General features: G+C 37.0%; 1 protein-coding gene across 1 annotated transcript in view; it reads right to left on the bottom strand.

Annotated features, from left to right (window-relative positions):
- Window positions 1-19625, bottom strand: part of LOC134651495 (uncharacterized) — a 74707-nt gene that overhangs the window by 19035 nt on the left and 36047 nt on the right. Inside the window, exons 3-5 of the mRNA XM_063506610.1 lie at window positions 16775-16875; window positions 8843-9051; window positions 1938-2078 (exon numbers count right to left, since the gene is read on the bottom strand). Of these exons, the coding sequence (XP_063362680.1) occupies window positions 1938-2078; window positions 8843-9051; window positions 16775-16875 (451 nt within the window). The remainder of the gene's footprint in view (window positions 1-1937; window positions 2079-8842; window positions 9052-16774; window positions 16876-19625) is intronic.

Below are 19625 nucleotides of genomic sequence, written 5' to 3'. Positions count from 1 at the left end.
ATCGGGAGTAGGTATTAATGATGTTTATATGTATTAACCAAAGTAAATAATATATACCCTAAATGCCTAAACTGCTGTTATATATGCCTCCTGTAACATTTGCCAGTTGGAATTTAATCACCAAAACACAAATAAAAAAAATTGCTTAGAGATCCATATTTTTAGTGTAGTGTACCGCACAAACTTTGTCCGCGGTAGGTACACATCAAATCAAATCAGTTAAATGTGTTTTTCTCATAAACCGTTTTTAGGGTTCCGTAGCCAAATGGCAAAAAACGGAACCCTTATAGATTCGTCATGTCTGTCTGTCTGTCCGTCTGTCTGTCCGTCTGTCTGTCCGTCCGTATGTCACAGCCACTTTTCTCCGAAACTATAAGAACTATACTGTTGAAACTTGGTAAGTAGATGTATTCTGTGAACCGCATTAAGATTTTCACACAAAAATAGAAAAAAAAAACAATAAATTTTTGGGGTTCCCCATACTTCGAACTGAAACTCAAAATTTTTTTTTTCATCAAACCCATACGTGTGGGGTATCTATGGATAGGTCTTCAAAAATGATATTGAGGTTTCTAATATCATTTTTTTCTAAACTGAATAGTTTGCGCGAGAGACACTTCCAAAGTGGTAAAATGTGTGTCCCCCCCCCCCTAACTTCTAAAATAAGAGAATGATAAAACTAAAAAAAATATATGATGTACATTACCATGTAAACTTCCACTGAAAATTGGTTTGAACGAGATCTAGCAAGTAGTTTTTTTTTTATACGTCATAAATCGCCTAAATACGGAACCCTTCATGAGCGAGTCCGACTCGCACTTGGCCGCTTTTTTTAATACGACTTAAATAAGATCTTGAAATGCCCGACTATTTCCACACAAGACGAATCAAGACTTTAGACCGGTCTGAACAATGCTCAGTGAACTTTAAAATACAAAACAACGTTTTCAGTGTTTTCCAAAACAGAGTTGTTGAAGACGATCACATTTACTTAATAATAGCACCATCAACTGAACGCCCAAAGTAAATACAGTCAGCATCACCAATTGTATTATATTTATAGTGCTGACTATACTTGTCCGTACATGTATTGGCACGAGCGAGACGTACGGGCAACTGACATAATTTAGATATCATTTTGATAAATCAATTCAAGTTTGAATTGGCCTTAAATCAGTTGCAGACAGTAGGATAACATTTACTTAGAGCTGTCAACTGAACGCGCAACGTAAATACGAGTATTTATCAACTTGCATTTAATGTTATTAGTAGTTCAACGCTCTTTAAAGGATGACTCACGCTAGGCCGGACCGGGCCGTCCGCCATGTCATTTTCTATGACGGCTGGTCGGTGATCATGTGGTGCTTTCCATAGAAAACGAAACGCTGGAAGCTCCGGCCCGCCCCCGGACCGGTCTAGCGTGACACCTTAATACTTGCTGCTGGTTAAAATATACCTTACATTGGCTGATTTTCATTCGTCCGGAATTAGGACCAACCCCGAAATCACAAAAATTGCAGGAGATACTATAGACATTGTAAATTAACCATTTCAATAAACATACTTACCCATTTAACATTTTTTTTAATAAACATTTTTTCATTGTTATTTGAATTCTTTATTTTAATATTGTCTAGCTTTTACTAAGACATACTATTTTGAACATTCTGCCCTAAAGTTTCTACTTTGTACGAAGTCGTGGGCGAAGGTTACCCTTTTGGACGACAATGACGGATATATCCGCACCGTAGGTCCAACGCCAAAGACGGGTTAATCTGTCACAGACAACAGAGCAATATAGACCTACGTGCATATGCATAAAGTTCAATTTCAATTTTGACACTTCGGTGAAGTGGTGTCCGAGTGCTAGCTTTTTTATTTGACACGTCGAAAACGTTAATTATAAAATGTGTGGCAACAAATCGATGTCTACTCACCCTCGCAATCGAAAGTGTTGCAGGCCCGTCCCTGCTCGCCGTAACCTTCGCAGGTAGCCCGCGAACAGTACCTCCTCCTCACCTGCATGCCGCCGCCGCAGGTCTTGCTGCAAGCCCCCCACTCCCCCCAACCCGCCCAACCTGAAACCAACATTACTCATTAAGGGCTGATTTTAGTTACATTGCGGACTGTTGGTTACATCCAATTCAACCGACCGATCAAAACCCGCAATGTAATTAAACTCGCATGCAAGTTCTCGCATCATCTGAATGAGCCCTAAGGGTCGGTTGCACCAAACTGTTTGTCATCGTTAAAACTAAATTTCATTGTATGGAAAGTTTCATAGTAAACCGCCGCGGTAGTAAACCCAGTTGACCAGTCTGTCAAGTGCGGGTGGTGCAACTGGGACTAAATCTTCTACACGACTATATTATCATAGATAAGTTTTTGGCAAAAATGTAAACGGACGAATTAAAAAAACAAACAAAATATGGATGCTGTGCGCGAACTCATAAAGCAAGATGGTCCATAGTACACATCGCAAGACAGAGACATCTCTTGGCAATAGTGTGTAAGATATTACATGAATTGGTTAAGAAAAAGACTCGCGAAAAAGCCGTTTTAGCGTACAAAATGCACGTTTTGTATACCAAAATCAGAATAGAAAAGGTGCTATGAAAAGTGGTTTCAACATATGCAAAAGTACATCATTCATCTTGGTGAACAAATATAAAGGCAATAAAACCATTTATAACTATAGAGCTTGTTATTTTTTGTGTTTCCGCATACGTGAGTAGCAGACCTCGTATAAGAATAAGGTCATATCAGAGGTCGCAACACTTTGCTGCACCACTCACATGGCCTATCGATATCAGCATAATTACGAAAATAAACTTTTTTTTGCAATTATCCATAATAAAAGTTAACAGCAGACCTTTAGTGTTAACTGTCCATACATACGAATTGCTTTTATAAAAGAAATGGTTGAAACAAAAGCAAATCTGAATAGAATTCCAATATTGAGTGTTATCGGAAGCTAATCCCGTGTTGCAACGATTTGCTGAAGACCTATTCACAAAACGATCCATCACTCTGCTTTACCAAACCAGTATAAATATCTGACACCCGTTACGGATAGTTAGTATGCATTTAGAGGTCTTTGCTACGCTTGTGAGGAGGTAAAAATGGGCCAATGAGGTTTGTGAATTCCGCGTTGGAATAATCCAGCATGTTCCCATGGGTCTCGTAAGTCGCGACTCAATGGAGTTAAGCACATCTGCTTCCGTAGAACTCTTGGCAGTTTCGAAAGCAGCAATTTGGATAGATCTAAATTTACCTACCAGAACATTTATTTAGTAGCAAAAAGAAGCGAAATATATTTTTTTTTAAACTGTACATTGTTTTTGTTTTGTTTTGGCTTTAATCTCAGGATTTTGTTCAATGTAAATATTCACGAAAAAAGAGAAAAAAAAAGAGACAATAAAGTGTGAAAAGTACATCATCTGTGAAAATTTCAACTGCCTAGCTATCACGGTTCATGAGATACAGCCTGGTGACAGACAGATGGACAGTGGACTCTTAGTAATATGGTCCTGTTTTTACCCTTTGGGTACGGAACCCTAAAAAAACACATTAAAGCTTCACATTTCTAAATACGTAGGATTAGGTTGTGTTATGAGGAACCGTTGCACCAAATCTCCGGTATATCAAAAGCAATCAGACGTTTGTATTGTAATTCAGTAGATCGACAATTTGTAACCAAAATACCTTAGTCGGAGCACAACTAAACGGAATGAAATTACATTTCTGTGCACGTTAAATGCCAGTGCAGAATTGGAGTGAATGCTATTCAATGTTTGGCTTAGCTCAGATTCAGCTTGTGGTGGTGACATACCGATGTGAACAGAGTACTGTTGTACAATACACCGAATTTGGTGCTGTGGTAAATTAGATCGTCTTTAGAAATTGAAGCGGGGCTTAGCTGTATTGCGAATTCGACAGGTTTAAGCTAACGGTAACACAGATTCGAAATTGTTATCATTTATTTATTTTTTCTACTCCCGTACTTTTACCTCTAAATGACAAATCATTTAGAGGGTCGTGCACACACCTTTAAACCCCTATCTTATAGTTGTCAAGACAAAGTCTTTAGTCTATTCCCCAAAAAAGTATTTGTGCATACACGCAGTATCTTTTTGGCACTTTTACGATACTTCGTGTAATCACCACTTAATTTTTTTTGTATATAATACATTGTTGCCAACCTAATTTTAATTATCATCTCTGACAGATGAGTGAACCATAGACATGTTTTTATATTTCATTCATTCTTTTGCCGCCCGTACCCTCCAATGAAAAATATTTGTTAAATTTACAATTTTATTTCAAAGCTATGTCGTAGAAGTAGTAGTTGTAGGTTATGCAGACGACAGTACGGTTGTTGAGAGATATTTGGCTAGTTCAGGGGACAGCAGGGACAAGATACGTTCACAGAGAGAGGCCATGGTTGAGCGGATGAACCTGACCCTTAGTCTCGTTTCCCAGTGGGGGGACGACAATCTGGTCGCGTTCAATGCCTCAAAAACGCAGGCGTGTCTGTTTTCCGCAAAACGGAGTCCATTCGAACTGACTCCTTCTTTCCGAGGTGCATCTGTACCTATTACTGACAGCCTGGAACTCCTCGGCGTGGAGTTGAGTTCAGTCCTCAACTTCGGCACCTTCATTGAATCTAAAGCACAGACTGCGGCCAGAAAGCTGGGCGTCCTAAATAAGGTGAAGCGATACTTCACACCTGGACAGCTTCTAACACTTTATAAAGCTCAAGTCCGATCGTGTATGGAGTATTGCAGCCACCTGTGGGACGGCTCAGCTAAATACCAACTCGCTGCTTTAGACTCAGTGAAGCGCAGAGCCGGGAGGATGATTGGTGACAAGAAGCTAACGGGTAAGCTTCAGTCTTTGGCCCATCGGCGGAAAGTCGCCAGTCTGTCGGTGTTCTACAGATTGCACTTCGGGGAGTGTGCTCAAGAGCTACACGAGCTTATTCCACGGTCCCCATTCTACCATCGGACTTTTAGACGCACGGCCGGTTTCCATCCTTACTTGGTAGATATTCCACGAATCCGCACGAAGCGCTTTGCTTCCTCTTTCCTTATGCGCACTGCCAAGGAATGGAATTCCTTGCCGGCGTCTATATTTCCGAGCTCATATAACCCGGCAACCTTCAAATCAAGGGTGAACAGGCACCTTCTGGGCAGACTCGCTCCATCGTAGGCCACGTCTTCGCCCCGGCTAGTCTGTGGCCATGAGTAAGCCCATTTTTAATAATAAAAAAAAAAGTAGAAAAAGTATTGTATGCAACGTTGTTTAACTGAGTCAAAAAATACGCGTGGTGTCTTTATTAACAATTTTCGGCTCGCCACTCGCCTTTTTTGACCTCTCTTAAACAACGGTTGCATAAAATACTATTATAACACTAATTAATATACCTACACATAATATATCTACATATAATGAGCTCAATTGACGAGCATTTTTTCAAGTTTATTGTTTACTATTTTCTCAAAATAACTTTTTGATCCATAAAAAGGATATCTATTTAATTAATCACCGAGCAGTTGTTATTAAAAAAATTCAACATGAAAATTTAACTTATTCCCTAAAGAAAACGTGGGACGGGATGAAATTGCATTAAGTCTCATACCATATTTAATGGCGGTGTGATAGGATTACCCCGCGGACTCGAGAGGGCAAAATTTTTGGTAATTTAACGAAATGTCGTTAGCAAACGAGTACCTAATTAATTAAGCTCCTTAAACGTAGAATTATATCCACACTTATTTATGTAAAAAAAGCGGCCAAGTGCGAGTCGGACTCGCCCATGAAGGGTTCCGTATTTAGGCGATTTATGACGTATAAAGAAAAACTACTTACTAGATCTCGTTCAAACCAATTTTCGGTGGAAGTTTACATGGTAATGTACATCATATATTTTAGTTTTATCATTCTCTTATTTTAGAAGTTACAGGGGGGGGGGGGACACACATTTTACCACTTTGGAAGTGTTTCTCGCGCAAAATATTCAGTTTATAAAAAAATTATATTAGAAACCTCAATATCATTTTTGAAGACCTATCCATAGATATCCCACACGTATGGGTTTGATGAAAAAAAATAATTTTGAGTTTCAGTTCGAAGTATGGGGAACCCCAAAAATTTATTGTTTTTTTTTCTATTTTTGTGTGAAAATCTTAATGCGGTTCACAGAATACATCTACTTACCAAGTTTCAACAGTATGGTTCTTATAGTTTCTGAGCAAAGTGGCTGTGACATACGGACGGACAGACGGACAGACAGACAGACATGACGAATCTATAAGGGTTCCGTTTTTTGCCATTTGGCTACGGAACCCTAAAAATGAGAGTTCTGCCTTTAAAACGATTTAAGGATGATTCACGTTAGACCGGGCTGTCAGGGCTCCGGCCAGGGTTCCGGAACTTCGTTTTTCTATAGAAAGCATCACGTGATCACCTGTCAACTGACATAGAAAAGTAAGCGCCGGAAGCTCCGGCCCGGACACGGCCCGGTCTAACGTGAGTCATTATTTGTGACGTTCCACGGGAAAAGGTACCTTATGGCACTTGGCGCTTACGTCGCATAGGACCGCAATTGTATTGGAGCGGCGTTAATAATAGCGTAGGCGCCAACCGCCATAAGGTACCTTTACCCGTGGGACGTCACATTTAACCTCTAAACTGCTGTAATTACCTACGGATATATGGACATATAATTTGTTATATAACCTAGAAATAACGGGGTAGGTAAGGAGCTGTGGCCACGGATACTAAATATGTAGATCTATTTAAGTAATAATTAATTGTTGAACAAAAATGATTTAACTGACGAATTTAAAACCAATTCAAGTTGCGATATTCGTTCTCTTGGCAAGTAAGGAGTATAACAAGGAAACAGTTTTTATTAGCGCTTTGTCATTTTTGAATCAATCACAAGAAATAAAATTTTGTTTCGTCCATGTTCCTCCTTTATAAGTTTATATTTACCCGTGCTTATTTCGTTTTATAAATGTTTTGCTATCTCACCAATTTTATATTCATAGTCGATAAAATATAAACTTTTACTAGCCAGACCCGAGCAATGGAGGATAAAATTTTGTATTTAAATAATTCAAGTACGTGAACTCTTTCCTTCGTCGTAAAATTCACCGGCAATGCAAGCTATACATATATTCCCAGTCCTTGCATCTGAGCAGTATAATATCATCATCACAATATGTGGTCTCAAAATCCGTAGCCATTTAGTAGTTGATGCGTTATATCTCTTCGGCTTTACCGTGCTTGATCAGCGGCTGGCGAATTGCATCGGCTGCGCTAGAATCAGAAACCGCCTGAAATCGAAATTCGCAAATTGCGGGGATCTTTCTCTGTCGCTATAATTACGCCTTCATTGGAGTAAAAGAGAAACATCCCCGCAATTAGAGTACTTATTTCGGTTTTCGCTGTAACCCCCAGGCGACGACCGCGTCTTACCGACCGGGTTGATCCGCATCACAAAGGATGCTTACATTGCTTACTTACGTACTTACCTATATAATTAATTCTAATGGGATTTTAAGCTGTTTGACAAATATTGGTAAGTATTTGTAAAGTACCTATTGCAATTTGAATAAGTACGTATACTAGGATGGGTCATATTGCGTTTTATTCTATTTTAGTTTCCACGGGTGTCCCAAACTGCATCTTACCACTTTATATGATAGGTATTGACTAGATCAACTTAATTACGAAGTAATTGTATGCTTATCTATTCAAGCTTCATGTATTGTGTGTATCTGTAGGTACTTATACTTTTATTTAAATTAATGCTTGATCAAACTGCCAATCCACTAAATAGTTAAGTGTCCACGGTCGAAATATGGATATTGACGGCGATCATTGCGGTGTTTATTTACAATTTTACATCGTTTAGCAATTGACCTAAAACTCGCCTGAACGCCGAAGTAGTTATCGACCGGCTTATCTAAAAACGGCCAGTGGAATCTAATAACAGCAATAACCATACCCAGTAATGATAGGCAAATACTATCATCAACGTTTGGGCAAAATGTAGAAGCACTTTAAGTTAACTACAAAAAGGATATAATATTAGAAAGCTAAATCAGAAATATAAAGGCCACCTAAACGCTTGACGTCATTCACAAATCGAGAAATAATTATGATCAAGATGGGTTTAGGAACTGATTCCATTAAAATGGTGTTTATTTTTAACACAAGGTACCTAAAGAACGCACATCGTTCTTTTCTTTTATTTTAATATAAACTTGCACAACTTTGGGAACAAATCAAATTATTTTATTAAATATTTTGATTTGTGTTTTTAAGTAGTCACACTACTATTATATATATAAATTATAAACTTGCAGTTTGTCTATGGTTAATAACAAAGATGGACGCAAAATTTGAATCCATTCACACTTATAAAAGTAGGCAAGCTTAATCCGGACCGGGCCTACCAATTTATAATGGCAGGTAGAAATAATATACCTACCTTGAATGAAATTATTTGACATGAAAGTGAAATAATATTTTATAAATAGGCCATATTATTCTATCGACGAATATTTTGCTAATGTGTTAAATTAACCTGACATTTTCCACTCATATTTAAATTGTAGGTATACCTACTGTTATTTATAATTTATTTTTTCTTGTTTGTTTGTTTTACTTGTGTTATTTATATCTAGTTTATTATTTGTATATCTATTGTTGTGACTAGTTGATAAGTGAAATGAACTGTATTTGCATGCATAAAACTGTGCTTACTTATAGCAAATAAATACTATTGATTGATTGATTGATTGATTGATTGTATAGGTATTTGACTTACCAACGGCGTTCCATATGGCGATGTCAACGCCCAAGCTCCAAGGGACGGCCGAAGCCGTCGCTTCAAGCCAGGGCCCGTCAGGTGGCGTGGTTTCCAAGTCCACCGCGGGGTCGCTGATTCTCGCGAACACCACCAGCTCGCTTTGGGAGGGCGCCATGCTCCAATTGAAGCAGTGGTCTAGCGGCTGGGCTATTTTGAGGTTCACCTGTCTGTGGAAGACCAAAACAGCTTCAATTATTGCTTTTAATCTGATGATAGAAATCAAATAAAAAGCATTTTGTTTTTATTAGATTATTCTTTTAACGGATATGTCAAAGCGTCTTCACCATTCCATCATACATTATTTATAGGTACATCGTTGCGCTCATTTGTCAAATGATTAAGCCCCTTATTCATAAAAGTTTCAGTCAGTCAGTTAATTTATGTTTTATCTCTTTCTTGCAAATACATAAGGCAATATGACATAGAAAAAAAAGCAAATTGAAGCTTGGATCGCGTTTCTTAATAACGCCATAAGTTTTTAATTAACTAAACTTTATTGTCATTAGCACTTCTTCTTCGTCATTAAACGCTACCTACGTATTCTCAATAAAGTCAAGGAAAGGCAACGAACCTAAAGTTAGACCGCAAATCGATAGTTATAATGAAACACTCCGACGAATCTGTCATGCAGACTGTCTAGCATAAGCTAATAACAAAGGCAAAGTTCTAAATAAAAGCTCATAATTCTGACAGTGAAAGATAACTGGCTTTTTCTATGCAAATATGTCAGTCCAGATGGGAACATTGAACTTTGAAATGGTGAAGATATTTTACATTTTTGTATTCCAGCACTTTTGTTTTAAGAATTTCTGAACCACGGCGTTTGAACTTAGGTACTAAAGTTGCATGTTGGATCAGTTTTAACATGCAGTTTATAGTTTGCAGCGATAATACAGTATTTTATAAATTCACTGGATGAAGGCAACGCACGACTGGTTTTTGTGAAGCTCTTTCGTTCAGTACTTATCCATATTCGAACGGAATAATGCAGTGGTTACACAGGAGCCATTTCTAAGGATGTTTCTGAACCACCACCCCCACAGACGACCGCAACTACTATAGAGAGCACATAGTAAGGGGGCGAAACTGTTTATTTTAGTATTCGTGTATCTAAATGAAAAATATTTACAAAACTTCATGGATCATGGCATTAAGGTTGTTATATAGAGTGCTTCCTGTAACAGGAGCAATAAATTAAACTGTAGGCTGTACTCCTCAAACTGACCAACATTTGTTCAGCAACTTTTGAAAATAACTCAGGTTTTGATTTTTATTACACTTTAAAGTTTATTCTAAGACGCAATGTATTGCAAATTTTGTTATGTTTAAAGCGTGACAAGCAACGCCAAACACACTGATGTCAGCGTACGTTGAAGGCAATATTTATTTTGTATGAAAAAGAGGAAGTCTAAGGGATTCATAATTTTTAAAAGTTGCTGAACAAATGTTGGTCAGTTTGAGGAGTACAGCCTACAGTTTAATTTATTGCTCCTGTTACAGGAAGCACCCTGTATAATACTAATCACTAAACCTTATAAAACAAAGTCCCTCGCCGCAGCTGTCTGTATGTATGACTGTAAGTATGTTCGCGATTAACTCAGAATCTATTGAACGGATTCTCATGTGGTTTTCACCTATCAAAATAGAGTGATTCTTGAGGAAGGTTTAGTTGTATCTATACGTAATACCTTTAAACGAGCAATTCTTATATATTTAGTTATTTATATATTTATTTATTTATATATATATTTCTGGGATTTCGGAAACGGCTCTAACGATTTCGATGAAATTTGCTATATGGGGGTTTTCGGGGGCAAAAATCGATCTAGCTAGGTCTTATCTCTGGGAAAACGTACATTTTCGAGTTTTTATGTTTTCCAAGCGAAGTTCGGTCACCCAGATATCAATATGTTAAGGTTTTGTGTAACCTGCGCGAAGCCGGGGCGGGTCGCTAGCAGTGGAATATAACTTAGTTGTGGAAATCGCAACATTTTACGAGTAAAATTGCCTCTACGTGCGGTATCCTCGTGCTGTTTGTAAACGCTTCATAATGCGGTATCTGTGTCTATATACTTATGTCTATGCTCTAGTCTATGCTCCAAACGCATTGCATATTCTTTACACCTTTATGTTGCTCAGACTACAACCATCCAATTATTAGTAAAACTTGCACCGGCTACCTATTGGTACGAGTATAAGCTCTTTGACGCTCATGGATATTCATGCAATCACAGCAGCTCAAAAGCGTAGTCGATTTTGAGGTTATACGCGCATAGTGTTTCTATACAACGCAGGTAGGTAGGTGACCAAAATACAAATCTTATTGTATAGCCCCTTTGCTACCAACTGGGCTACACTATAGCGTATCTTAATTAAAATGTTGATAATCCGCATTCTTCCACAAACATATACTGGAATGCTGCTGGTTTCTTCTGCAGTGGTTCTTTCGATTATGTATTGTTATGTAATTTAATGTAAATAATTTGCTTAAAGTTCAACCATTGAGGAAATTAATAGGTACCTGTCCTAAATGATCAATTTTTTTCAGAATCTATATATGTATAATTATAATTTTGTGTCATGAAAAATAAGGATAAGATAAAATTAAAATCAAATGACTATTATGTTCATTGTTCAACTTCCGGATCCAAATCCAAACTTCGTCTCCCAAGTTTAGTAGGTTAGCCAAAGTACCGCAAAACCAACAACTATGGTCTAGTATGTACTACAACTATAATGGTCCACAAGTTTAGGACATAATTAAGTATAGAAGTAATTACCAATGTTTTATTTGGTTCTGTGTGAGTTTCTTCTCCGTATATAAAACATAGAACCCTTTCAAATACTCGTAATAACGAAACTAAAAATTCTAGTTAATTTTGCTCATTATTTAATTTTATGTTTAAAAAAACACCCCTTTGATAACGGTTCAGCTAAACGAACACATCAATAGAACAATTCAAAGCATCGAAACCGAACAAAGACTACGAGTATTCCCCTAACTTCCGACACTTGAGTCCCCTGCCGTTTTGTAAACTTCATTCTATCCCAGCTATGAAAACAACGTTAATACAAAAGTTCCAGTAACTTGCGTTCTAGTTATCACAAAGCGTGCAGCGAAGAACCACATTCCAATCACGCAGTACTTTTGCCGAGGAAATTTAATTATACGGATCGGGATCTCTCGAGTAGTTTGGGGTCCATTTAATTGAGTTCCGTGCTAATCTTTAACTTGATGCTGGGGGTGTGTGGGGGGAGAGTGCGCGTGTTATTAAATTAGGCACAAATATTGTGTAGGTACTTTCTCCCGCGTTCAGATTTATACACTACTGTGTAGTGGGAAGATATGTAAATAAGTTAACATATTTACATATCTTTCCACAATAAGACAATGTACCTAACATTGTCGTAAATTTAAAATAAGTGAAAAACTGTGAATCTCTGGACTGATTCCCGTCAGCGGCTTTAGAATTCTCGTCATATGGAGTCTTGAGTTATATAAAACTTGCTGAGTTTGGTTAACACAAAAATTATACCAACGAATACATCTTAATAATAGCTGTAATTCATAAAATGTGTAAGAATAAGAATAATGAGAATTTATCACGAGTATTTGTGTCTGAATCATGGGTGTTATCTATGTACCTAAGCATATATTTATACTTCTTATAAAACTAAGTCCCCCGCCGTCTGTCTTTCATGTGGTTTTCACCTATCAATAGAATAATTCTTGAGAAATGTTTAGGTGTATTATTTCTTAAGGTTTACCCGTGCAAAGTCGGGGTGGGTCGCTTTTTTATCTAAGTATATAAGTTTGTATATCGTTGTCCAGTACCTGTATAGTACAAGCTTTGCTTAGCTTGGAACCAGGTCGATCCGTGTACGATTGTCTCCAAATATTTATTCATTTATATAAATTCGTAGGTATTCACAATTATAAGTTATATGTAATTCTAATTCTGCCATTTTACTGACTCGCTGACTCTTCTGCTTTGCACCAAACAAATTAGTGTGCGTGTGAGCAACACTATCCTTGGCCAAACTTGGGCACTTTCCAAGCAGTTTTCACTTCACCCTGCTAATCGCTATATACTGAGGGCGAATAGGTATATCGTATACCTACGTGTTGCCTCTCTGTCGCACTTGTAATTTCGTACCTAAGTGTGACAAGGAGGCAACTCGTCGAACGTGGTCCGCGGTCTTCTGTGATGCTAAGCCGGAATGTCTCATCTCAATACTGGCTTACGTACTGATATACGTCTTTTTCGTTTCTGAAGAACATTCACGAACTTTACTCTATCTATATTAATTTGATTATTTTATTTTCCTTACATTTTGATGTTAGTATAAATAGAGACCTAAATATAGCTTTTAATTAAATTTTAATCCACCCTTTTCTGTTATATTTAAAATAACAGGTTTAAAAGTGGGATGAATATACCTATATAAGTTGTAAGAAAGTCAAGTTCAAGGCTTTCGTTTTTTTATGATTATAACAAACGAGCAGACGATTCGCCTGATGGTAAGTGATTACCGTCGCCCATGGATACCCGTAACACCAGAGGGGTTGTAAGTGAGTTGCGGTGATTAAGTATACAAACTGTTTAAAAATTCTAAGTTCTGAATACGCTCCCTAGGTACACGAAAATAAATCGTAAACCTCAGTATAATCAAGTTATTATTAGGATCGGTAAAATACTTCATTAAAAGTCACGAATACTTTTGATTTGTGAAAACTCCGATCCAAGTCAGCATTCGCGTGTAAAGTGTGTAAAGGCATGCGATGCAACAATCAAGTTCGTAACTAAATATATTTACGGCCCGATTCGAACAATACTTATAAGAAGAGACAGCGGTACGCTTCCGATCTGTCAGTGTCAAAAGTGACATGTCTTCAACCAAAAAACGTCACTTTCGCCACGTCTCAAATCGAAACTATAACTATATCAAGGTTTGGCAATAAACGTGCAGCAAAAAAACACCGAGAACACTTCATTGGAACTTTGCAATTTTTTTAAATTCTCTTTGGTACAGTCGCCATCAGACATATTGGAGCGGTCAACGTGTTCATAAATATCTGAGCACGCCTCTATTGTCATGGCGTTAGTGCGGTTAGTGTAAGGCCTGAGTGGCCGCGGTTACAATTTTTTTTTTCTTTTTTTCTTTAATTTTTCTGTAATATAATTGTTAATAATGTTTAAAATAACTCGTTTCTTTACACACAGTGGTTTTCGTTGACCATTCTTGCAAGTGTGGAACAGCCAAGACTTTGCAAGTGGTTGTGTGTTGTCAGAAGACTATAATATATCATTTTAATCAAATGTAGTATGTACAAAAAGTAAAATTACATTACATTACATTACAAAAAAATTGATTCCTGGCCCACTGCGAACCTTTTCACATTTATTAAGTCAGTATTTTCACATGTACGAGTATATTACATTGATTTGGAAATTAAAATTACATATTATAATCTTACTGTGAAATTGTTCTATAATGGCCATGGTGGGTCACAAATCAGTTTGTTCGATTGTACACATTAGTTAGCACACACCTTTCGGAATTAATTAAGTACGCATCTTCTCAAATCTCTGGTGGAAACGCAGCCTTATCCGAGCCTTTTATGAAACGGAGTAAATTAGCAATGTTTACCTAACCTTCAGATTTCATGGCAATGTTCAACATTCAACCTTATTCATGTGGAAACTAAACTCAATTTAGAATGTGTTGACGTTAGTAAGATCATTAGTGGTGTTTCTTCATTTCGTCAATAGAACGTCATTAAGATTGTCGGTGCTGTTGCTTGGAACGAAATTACTCTAGATTTGATTAAGGGAACATTTTACCTTAGCTCGTGTATTGATTAACGGCCCAATTCGAACAATGCTTATAAGATGTCGTCACACCGATACTATACCGAATGTGTCAGTGTCAAAAGTGACGTTATTGGTTGAAGAAATGTCACTTTTGACACTGACAGCTCAGTAACGTATAGGTGTGACATCTTGTAAGCATTGTTCGAATGGGGCCGTAAGAGTCACACGAACCCGCCACCAAAAAGCCGCTCCCATACAATAGAAGTTACACTCTCATTCTAAAATAGCATGCATAAATTACATAAAACTTGACAATACATAAACATTTAGTTAGGTAGCGTTAGGAAGTACGAGTATACATGTCTGGTACTGGTTTTAGCTGTTACAAATTGTTATACAAAAAATAGACCAACTAAAAGTTTTGTATTGCGAAATTTCTACTCGCTCTTATTTCTTTTTATTAGGTACAAGGTACAATTTCTAGCAAACAACAATTCTGAAAAACAGCTCCAATAATTGGGTCTAATTTAATTCAATTAAGTCAAATAATAGAATTAAAGTCCAATAAGGTCCAAATAAGAAGTTAAAAACATTTAAAGGCAATTTTAGCTAAAAACATTAAAGGCATAATGGAGTACGAATATTCTAGGTATTTGGCAATTTGAGTGCCAGTTTCATTGACACGCTTCCAACGGATTAACAGAAGAATGTGTAATTAAGTTAACTCACGAAAAATCTGGGGACCTCTCGGAATTTCAATTTGTCCAAAAATATACGAGTTACAGCTTTGTTATGCTTTAATTGTTTATCTGGCGTAGTTTACTTTATTTAAAACAAAAGGAGAGAATTGAAAATTAATGAAATTCTATCTCCCGGAACGAAATAACACTGAATGAGCGCAAAATCGTGACACCAATTCATAGTATGGACTCGATATTTTTGGAGCTAACAGGCCAATTCGAGTTTTAGTTATTCGATCTGTTTCCGATATGATACTGATCTGTTAGTGTCGAATGTGACGTTTTTTGTTGAAGAAATATCGAATTTAAAATAGGTAACGAAGCTTATTATTTGTCGATGTTATATTTTTCTACGGGGCACCCGCCTAATGTATTATAATCCTCCACTAAATAGACGATGTTTTATTTTTCAGAATTTTTAAATACATTTTAAATCGGGGTCGCTACCGCACTTTCAAAATTTGGACCCTCCATAAAATATATTTTTAATTTTTTTTTTAGATTTTCATTGTTTCGTGCTTACGAATTTAAAAGCACTATATTTTCCCCTACGTGTTTAGGTAAATTACAGACTTTACCACAACGCTAACCCTCTAATACCGAAGCGCTACCCACATTTCAATTCAAATTCATTATAATCTAGTGATTTCCCGGTCAATAACTCAACTGCACTACGCAGATAATAGAATGGTAAACCGAGACTAGCCATAAGCTGGCATAATGGGGTAGCTTTTGCCACATATTCGCATTATCATGAATGCCGTATTAAGGTTAAATTTAGTTTGCTAATGCAACAGAGTTATTCCAAATAATAAAAGAGAAGGATACCATTACAGATGCAATAAATAAAATAATAACCATTGCACTTTTTATTAATTAATTAATTACATAATATATATCATACATCACACCACCAATTATTATTAATTAATATGAAGTTCAAGTTCAGTTGTTATTATTGTATTCGCTTTTGATGCGCGATTTGTGAAGCATTATGTATATTTTTAATGTGGTGGTTATTTTATAAACATGTTTTCAATTCTGTTTCATTTTGTGACAAAAGCTCGAATCCATTTTTACGATACTTTATTATATATTGGACAAAACAAGAAATGTTTTATTAAATGCTTTGTTGTTTACCAATTTTACCACATAAAATATCAATTCATTATTCCGTACAGGGTACAGGGTTTAAAAAACCATTGTAATCCATCAATGGCTGTAGGCAGGCGGCTAAATACTAAAACTACTGTACTGTACATAAGTACGACTTTTATCTTTTGTAGAAAACATTTAAAAATTGTCCGTTTAGGCAAACATTAAAAGTCACTTACCTATCTGTGGTATTATAAGGCGAGCCTGCATATCTACTGACGGAGGCCAGCTCCACGCCTCCTCTGTATATTGACACTAGCGCCAAATCTAGTGTTTTACTCTGAAACAAAGAAAATACTGATTTAAAATCTTTCACAAATTTTTTAAATGATATTATATGTTTGTGTGTGTGTGTGTGTGTGTGTGTGTGTGTGTGTGTATTATTTACGAAATTGGGACTTAATCGTGTCTAGTTAAGTTTTATAATAATTACGTCCGACGTTTTGAAGACGGGTCCACGTGGTCTCTCCCCCCATGGTTATCTAAGATCTCGAGGACAGCATTATGTCCTCGAAACGTCGAGGTTGAAAGATACAATTTGATTATACGCGATTATTTAAGTCTCTTTTTCGTAAATAATAAAGAAAAGTTTCCGAAAAAGCTGCCGCATTAAACTTATTTTTCTCACTCGAGCGAGGTATTTAATTTCGTTTTCATTGTTTCTCCGAAAAATACTCGAGATAAACGGTATAAATACTCTTTGGAAAAGTTTTTTACAAAAATCCGGTTACGGTAAATTGAAATTATTTATTTTTATACACATAACTAGCATAGCGTTGATAAAACTTTCGAAGTATATGTTCCCTTATAAATATATGCGTAATAAGTTTAAAAAGCTTGTCAGATTATATTTTAAAGCAAGCCGGAGGCGGAGGGACCTGTCCCATTCACCTTGCGAGTGACAGAGCTCTCCTAGGGCTCCCAGAAGCGCTCAGGTACGTGGTACGTGAAATCGCTACTCGCCAACAGCTTGCCACAAGCTACCCTGCGTTGACTGACTACTCCGGCAAAACCAGCGGGCTATAGAGTCGGCACATCTTAGGCTAACTTTAATATTATTTTTTCTACTCGTCGACTGCAAAAACTCAACTATAATATTCATTTCGATACAGTTTAATCAACTATAATATTCATTTCGATACAGTTTAATCAACTATAATATTCATTTCGGTACAGTTTAGTCAACTGTAATATTCATTTCGATACAGTTTAGTCAACTATAATGAAATTGACCAATCGAAAGCGCGGAGCAAGTACCAGGGCCTCATGAGTTACGAGAAGGTGTCGTTGACCAACCGGCCCGGCCGGGCCGCGTACGAGTATGAAGGTACCGCGGCTGCTCGCACATCTTTAGCTGTATACTTTTGGTTTTTTTACCTACATATATGATTTTTCTACTATGTAGTTTTAAGTTTTTTTTTGCTGATTCGTAGAAAAAGTATTGTATACAATAGTGATATAATCAAGCTTTTCAATCTCGTACCTTAGGCAACTCAGCAAGCTTCGTTGCCTAAACACGGTACTCGACTGAAAAGCTCTGCATTATATCACGATTGTATAAAATACTAATTTAGCGCGAGCCTATTTAAAAAAAATAGTTATCATTTGGAATAGCCTCCTGCGTTTCCAGGGTATTCTTTTCTTGTAGTTACTATTTTAATTAACTGACCTTTTAATGAACCGTCAAACTTTACAAGCTACCTACTAGGAATAAAATAAATGAGTGCTCAACTTACAAGAAATAAGTACTCGCGTTTAACATAAAGAAACAAAGTATACAAATTTAATGTAACAAATTAAACAAGCAGTTACGAGTAAGTACGAACGTTTCGTTCCGACAAGCAAATACAAAGAAACGATTTTGCAGACCTCTTGTATCTTATCTTCAGTTTTATTTCCAGGAATATTTTATGAACTACTGGAAATTTGATGCTGGCATCTTTGTTTATGAAGGTTCATTTCCAATTCTGACTACCTTGCCGCGCCGTATCGTTGCCTACCTTGCTTATTTGAATGTCCTTGATTAAGAGCCAACAGGAGTGGTCATTTCTCCATACAAACGTACTCGACTGTTTCCTCCGTGGGTTTTGAAGCTAAAGCAATGATTTTTTCAACACAGATTAATATTGTCAATATCTGTGTCGGACCGTTTTGCTTTTTTTGATATTTTTGTTTTTTAAGGCGCTAGAGCCCTTCAAAAATGGTCAAAATGGCCTAATTGACTATGCCGCAATGAGAGGCGTGCTATTCAAAACTGACATCAATTAGTCAAAAAAGCAAAACGGTCCGACACAGATAATGTCATAATCATTTAGATTTCCAAATTTGGTTACGATTGGTTAAGTTTTGGAGGAGGAAACAGTCGAGTACGAAACCTCGATTTTTGATATTTTTACGCAGGATTTTTCGCCTTGTCCTTATCGCACTAGTTTTAGGAGCCGCTTCCGTTAGCGAGACGGGTATATTTACCTAAAATATTTAAATCTTAGCTCCTGTTGCCTCTTAATTTGCAATGCAACTGGTGCCACATTGCCGCCGGCTGCATTGTCACGGGAAACGCCAATATCATTAACGGACGTATGTACAGTCAGCCTCAAAAGTGTCGGATCTTGACATAAAAGGTGTACTGGTAATTCAAAAAAAGAAGTAGATATTTAAGGGAGAGGTGTCAGTAATCGTGGTGTTCGAAATGAGTTAAAAAAAATCAACATTAGAATACTATTCCAGTATAGAAAATAACATAGTTTCGTATGTATTTGTGTGTAAGCCGTGTAGGCCCTCTGTAAGTTCTAAGGGTTACAATCTGCGGTGAACCCCCACTTACACGGGTACTCCGTAAATGAGCTCATTATCGTTTTTTGGCCAAGATCCGCACTTTACGGCATCGTCTGTAATCGGCCTAGTCATATTCTCATCACTATAAAACCCAATCCCGTTTATATCCACTACAAATAAGACCTCCAGCTCAGTTCAAATTTATGCATATACAAGATCAACGTATATTGGTCCAATGAGGCACCAGTGAGAGGA

This window comes from Cydia amplana, chromosome 10 (genome assembly GCF_948474715.1).
Source record: "Cydia amplana chromosome 10, ilCydAmpl1.1, whole genome shotgun sequence".
Lineage (NCBI taxonomy): Eukaryota > Metazoa > Arthropoda > Insecta > Lepidoptera > Tortricidae > Cydia > Cydia amplana.
The sequence above is the reverse complement of the archived record's forward strand: the minus strand, read 5'-3'. Positions and strand labels throughout refer to the sequence as shown.